The sequence below is a fragment of the Lathyrus oleraceus genome, chromosome 6, assembly GCF_024323335.1.
Source record: "Lathyrus oleraceus cultivar Zhongwan6 chromosome 6, CAAS_Psat_ZW6_1.0, whole genome shotgun sequence".
In the NCBI taxonomy this organism is placed as follows: Eukaryota; Viridiplantae; Streptophyta; class Magnoliopsida; order Fabales; family Fabaceae; genus Lathyrus; species Lathyrus oleraceus.
In genome coordinates, this window is record NC_066584.1 from 472,676,829 (window position 1) to 472,683,050 (window position 6,222).

The 6,222-nt window shown below is 35.0% G+C and overlaps 1 protein-coding gene across 5 annotated transcripts; it reads right to left on the bottom strand.

The window, feature by feature from the left end:
- Window positions 1-2,117: 2,117 nt before the first annotated feature.
- Window positions 2,118-5,398, bottom strand: LOC127091486 (glutamate synthase [NADH], amyloplastic). Of its 5 annotated transcripts, none has more exons than XM_051030141.1 (4): window positions 5,370-5,398; window positions 3,485-3,752; window positions 3,099-3,356; window positions 2,118-2,829 (listed from the first exon to the last, which is right to left on the bottom strand). In XM_051030141.1, exons 1-4 carry the CDS (start codon window positions 5,381-5,383, stop codon window positions 2,509-2,511), a joined length of 861 nt encoding a protein of 286 aa, XP_050886098.1. In that variant the 5' UTR covers window positions 5,384-5,398; the 3' UTR covers window positions 2,118-2,508. The 5 variants fall into 5 exon arrangements, with proteins under 5 accessions (XP_050886098.1, XP_050886099.1, XP_050886097.1 ...); XM_051030142.1 differs by lacking the exon at window positions 5,370-5,398 and adding an exon at window positions 3,901-4,123; XM_051030140.1 differs by lacking the exon at window positions 5,370-5,398 and having other exon boundaries at window positions 3,485-4,150.
- Window positions 5,399-6,222: the final 824 nt, after the last annotated feature.

Consider the following 6,222-nt stretch of genomic DNA (forward strand, 5'->3'; position numbering starts at 1 on the left):
GAAGAATTCCGAATACTGGTCAAGAACATTCCAATTTGACTTGGCGGCCAATAATATCACACACATTGATAGTTTTGAGTCTCACAACCCCTCATACAACGGCGTATTCATTTCTTTCAACAACTGATAAAATCTTTGCACTTCCTCATTCGACAACTCTTTCCCATCAAAATCTTGAGGTTTATCATATGTCACGTTCACCCTAAAGGCATTGTCAACCATGCCATCGACCAGATTAAATTGTGTTTATTTCTTGCATTGCATTGGAATACTTCTAATGTGTTGGTCTTCTCTTGTCAAATTTTACAAGATAAACTCCCTTCTATAGAGAATATGTCTAAACGAGAGGTGATTGTTGACCTTGATGGAATCTCTTATCTTTTGTATGGGGATTTGATTGAGTGAGCCTTCTATCTTTTTGTCACTTTTTAGAGATCATGGACCTTTTTTAGTCTTTCCTCTTTTTATGTGGTTGGACTAAGTCTAGAGATGATTTTGTTATAATTTGCCCCGATGTAGTCTGATCTATTTGAAGTATTCGTAATGATGTCATTTTTAATGGTGTTTTAAAAACGGTGAAATAAATGGAATAGAAGAGTATTTTTTGACCTAAAAATAGCTTATTGGTACATCAAGAATGAACTCATATACTTTTTCTAAATGACTTCAAAACTTCATCATCTTCCTTAATTAATAATGGGTGAAGTGTTTGTCTTGGTTTAAGACATGTATTGGTTTGTAATTTTGTTGCTGTCTTGATGAGTTATGATTCGTTAATGGTTAATGGCAGTACTAACATTATCATCTCTAGTCTATAATCTTATGTTAATAGTGGTACTAACGGTATAATCTCTAGCCTGAATTCTAAGAGATTGAATTTTTTGATGTTTGGGCGGGTTCCTCTGACCTTCTTAGCTTGATTTTATTGTTTTGTTGGTTTTTATTTGTACTTTTGATAGTTTATTCTTGATAATTCATTGAATACTTCTTATACTTTGTGACTATTTATATTTATAATGTAGTAGTTTATTACGTTTTCTTTAATATATAATTAAATACGTTTTTGGTCTCTATAAATAATTTGAAATTCGATTTTAGTCTCTATAAACATTTCTTTGAATAATGATTCTCCTAAAACAATTTGTCCACACTTTTGATTTTTACCGTCATTTAAAGTCAACATCATACTTGATTAAAAAAAACGTGTTAGATTGTTTGAGTTAAACCTCCCTAAATTCCTTCAATTTAAACATTCTAACCGACATTTGTACTTCTAACACGTTGTTAAATCCACCAACATCATATTCTTCTCTCTGTTTTCCTCTGTTCCTCATAATACGCTCTTAAAAATCATCTAGCTCTCCATTCTACACTTCTAAATGGCCCAGTTGTGATCAAATCATAATGTTCTACTATTTAATATATTGAGCTAATTGACAATATCATCTAGCTATGAAAGGTTTATAAAGTCAAGAAGTTTTCTCTCCACCTTCCCTTATCAACAATATTTAAAAAATGTATTTCCCAGAATGATAAGTCCATTATACTTTTATTAATATGGACAATACTTGGTTAAAATTGATGAATGAATCATACTCGATGCAATGAAAAACTATGGCACAAAAACACATACGTTAACAACACTAGACACAATGAAGAAGGTGAGAAAGATGCAATACAATCATGGAGAAAGTAGTGAAGGCTCAAAGTCATTCTGAACTACAGGGGGGCCTGAGGTGCATTAAGCAATATGTTACTCTCATGATTCTCTTGGAACTTTATCAGTTGAAAATGATAAGGTTTGTGCTGTAAAAGAATTGATTTCCTTCTATAACCGCTGCAAACCAACCACAAACAGTAGTCAATAGTTGATTTGAAATTTACCTGCCCTTTCGACAGGTTCTAACATGAAGCAACGGCCTCCCTGGGGCAGAATTCTGGCTCCTTTTAAGGCTTTGTATGGTGGACAAGACACACCTCCTTTGTTAGTTAAAGGAACTAGTGTGTCATATAAAATTTGAGGAACTGAACAGGCTAACTCAACAGATGAACACTTCAATATTTGTTAGAAAATCAAGATCAATTGAGGAAGCATGCGGAAGAACGGGGTTAGGAAATAAACAAGAAAGGCAGTTCTACATTTTATTTAACCCGGGCTTGGCAAAACTCAAAAACACTAGTTCAAAGTAGCAGAAACAAATGAACATCAGAATAAATAATTAATTACCACCAGACTGTACATTTCACTTCAATAAAACCATAACTAAGAGCTAACCTTCCCACCAATAAAATCCAAATAAGAACTATGAACAACACTCAAATCTTACCCTAACACCACCAAAATCCAAGACTACCTCTTGCTTTCCTTTCCTTACGCTAAATTATTTTACTTTATTGTTTTTCTCCTTATTTCGCCCCTTTGGCTTACCAACTGCCATCCAAAATTGCCTAAAAGGTAAAATTGAACATTCACTTCTCTTTTATTCTGTGCATTTGCTTTGCTTTGCTTTAGGACCTTGAAAAAACAAACAAGCGTCCTAAGTCATCACTGTGTGTTTGCTGCTGCCCTGGTGCTTGTTGTTGAGTCTCATGTTGCCTCTGGACAAATTCATCCTGATTCCCATCAATATTCTGGTCTTCTTTGGTGAGGTAGCTGTCAACTTTGGAAGCAGCTTGTCTTCCCTCTGAAATAGCCCATACAACCAATGACTGACCCCGCCGACAGTCCCCAGCTGCAAATACCCCATCAACATTGGTTGAGAAACGGCCATAATCAGCCTTGAAGTTTGACCTGTTGTCTTGCTCCACGCCCAGCTTTTCTGCAATAGTCTGTCAAGGCAAAGAAAAACATTATCAGTTATAGCCAATTGGATAAAGTTAACAAAAAGTCCGGCATTTAGCAGAGTCCAGTAAAATTTGCTTCAATAACTTAGAATAATGCAATTTAATAACAACTCATTTATCTGCTAAAACTTATTATCATGCAAATTAAATATGAAAAGCAACAATTTATCTTCAATTCACATCATCCATAAACATATCATATTCATTAATTAACATATTTGAAAAGTAAGAATAAAGCTATTTTAAATACTTACCGACTCAGGGCCAAGGAATCCCATAGCAAGTAAAACAAGGTCAGCCTCGATTATCTCCTCACTGCCCTCAATTTCCTTAAATTGAAACTTGCCTGTTTCATCCTTCTCCCATCGAACATGTACCACTTCAAGTCCTTTTACATTACCATTTTCATCTCCTACAAACCGCTTAGTCAGCACCTCGTACGTTCTTGGATCTTTGCCAAATTTAGTTTCCGCTTCTTGGTGGCCGTAATCAACACGGAATATGCGAGGCCACTGCATTCCAGAAACACTGGTTAAACTCAAGTCGAGACATAATAAACAATATCTAAGGTAAAAGTTCTTTTATACTTTTTTAGCCTTCCTAGTAAGGACAGGTGAAAAAACAATTATTCAAATCTAACCTGAGGCCATGGGTTGCCTGGGGCCCTAGTGGGTGGTGGCTGAGGGAGAAGTTCAAGATTTACGACGGCAGTACAACCATGACAAATGGATGTTCCAATGCAATCTGTGCCAGTGTCACCCCCACCAATGACCACAACCTTCTTGCCCTTGGCGGATATGAAGTTACCATCCTGTAAATTGCTATCAAGCAAGCTTTTAGTGTTGGCATGAAGAAACTTCATGGCAAAATGGACTCCTGATAGCTCCCTTCCAGCTACAGGAAGATCCCTGTATGAAAAAGTTGTCATGCATCAGATACACCAAGAACAGGAAATTATAAAAAGCCTACAAGACTCATGTTCAATACAGATTCCAGATTTTACAGTTAATGGCAAACAAAAAGTAATTAATCGGTTATCTCTGCACAAGTTTGCACCGTTTCTCTCCTCAAAGCTTCTGCTATTTCCTCATTCCCTTGTCTAATATGCCCGTCAATAAAAGCTTCATATATATCCGAATTCGGTTCAAACCCTTTTCCTACCATCTCTGCCTGGAGCTTCAACCCTTGTTCCATCTTACCCTCAAAACACAACCCTTTAATCAAGGCCTCATAACTCTTCTCTTTTGGAACCAAATCAAACTTGACAACTCCACTCCTGAAAAACTCCATAGCTTCATCAACCCTACCTCTATCACAAAGCAACCTAACCACCATATCAAGGGTCAATGCATCAGGTCTAAAATCCTTCCTCAACATATCCTTATAAACAAGAACAGCCGAATCAACATCCTCGACACTACAATACCCCTTAACAAGATGCTCATAAGTTGAACCAGTTGCATGAATACCAACCAATCCCATTTCTCTGAAAAACTCCTCAGCTTTCCCAACATCACCAATCTTACATAACCCACCAATTATGGTATTGTAACTAACGACATCAGGCTCAATTTCCTTCTTCCTCATTTCCTTCCACGTCTCTTCACAATCTCCCATCCTCCCTCCCTCACAAAATGCACTCATCAATAAACTATAGCTATAACCATTAGGATCACACTTCATTTCACTCATTTCACCCCAAATTTCCTCAACCTTGTCCATCAAACCATTTTGATAACAACACAACATCAATGTATTAAAAGTATGCACATTAGGGTTAACAACTCTAAAACCCCTATGCGAAAAATCATATTTTTCTTTATCTAACCTAAAAAACTCCCGGTAAATCTCATACCCTAAATCCACCCCAAATTTTGAACAAACCCTATAAATCAAAGAATTCAAAGTCATAACATTGGGGCTAATCCGACGGGAGAGTAACATTCTAACAATTTGAATGGAAGATTCAATTTTTGTAGACTGTAAACATGCTTTAACCAATAAATCAAAAACAAAAGGAGAAGATCCACAATCTCGATAAGAATTAACGAGAATCTCAAAAAGCTTGAACGGCGTGGAAGTGAGAAGAGCGGTCGTGATGGTGTTGTAAGCGTGTGAGTAGAGACGAGCACGTGCGAGGATATGGATGATGGTGGAGTAGGAGGAAAGGTTGTGGTGACAGAGGGATTTGGATTTGGTCCATTGGTAGAAGTGAAGTGCGAGGTGGGGTTTGTTGTGGAGGTGGAGAGTGATTTGGGAGAAATCGATTGGGTTGAATCCGTTTGGGTAGAGGGAATGGAGAGTGTTCCAGCGGGATTTGGAACGTTGGTTGGTGAGGATTGAAACTGCACAAGTTGCAGAAATTTGTTGCTGTTGTTGTGAAGAGGAAGAAGAAGAAGATGAGAAGAAGAGGGTTAACGGTTTTAGTTTGAGATTGAGAGGTTTGTGTGGGTGTTTAGCTATTTGAACATGAATCATCATTTGTGTAATAGTACAAGTGGGATTATGAGTGAATGAATTGTAACCTATCTAACCCCATGGTTTATGTGATATTCGTTATAAAATCATTTTCTCTTCATTTGGATGTTGTCTTAATCAAAGTTCCATTGACATTCTATGTCCTCTTTTCATTTTACTTCTTATTAAATAGCTAAACAACCAGCTTTATCATTCAATATTTCATCTTTACCATTTGGTCTTGTGCATTCTGAAAATTTGAAGACTCGCTATTTTGTATTGTTTATAGATGATTATTCTTATACATGATATAAAAAAACTATGGATTTTAGACGAATCAGAAGGAAAAAAATGTTGCCTCATAATTGATAATGGATCAAAGTTTAAATGTATGTTTTTTTTTGGTTACTCAAGGATACCCAATGTGTTGATTATTTGATTAAAAATGAACTTAATTTTAATATATTCACTTTTTGGGTTGTTATGCCGCCCACTTTGTCTATTAACGGGTTTAGGATCTCTTTGAATCCCTTTCCAAAAATAGTTTTTTAGTTTTTAAAAATTAAAAATTAAAAAATTTATTTGAAAAATTAATTTTTAAAACTTGTTTTTTAAAACTAGTTTTTCAGTTTTTAAATCTAAAAAACAAAAATAGCTTTTAATATATTTTAGTTTTTATTTTGCTTTTCACTTTTCAAATCCTACCATTGAATTGAATACAAATAAATTTTTTCTATAATTTTCATTAATGACAGTTTTCGTAATTATAACCATAATTTTATTAATCTCTATAATTAATTTTTTCTTAATACTTTTTAGACATATATAAAATAAAGTAATATATTATCATCCATATAATAATAAGTTGTTAAACCAAATACAAATAAAATAGCTGTGTTTATTTAATTTTGAAAATATTTT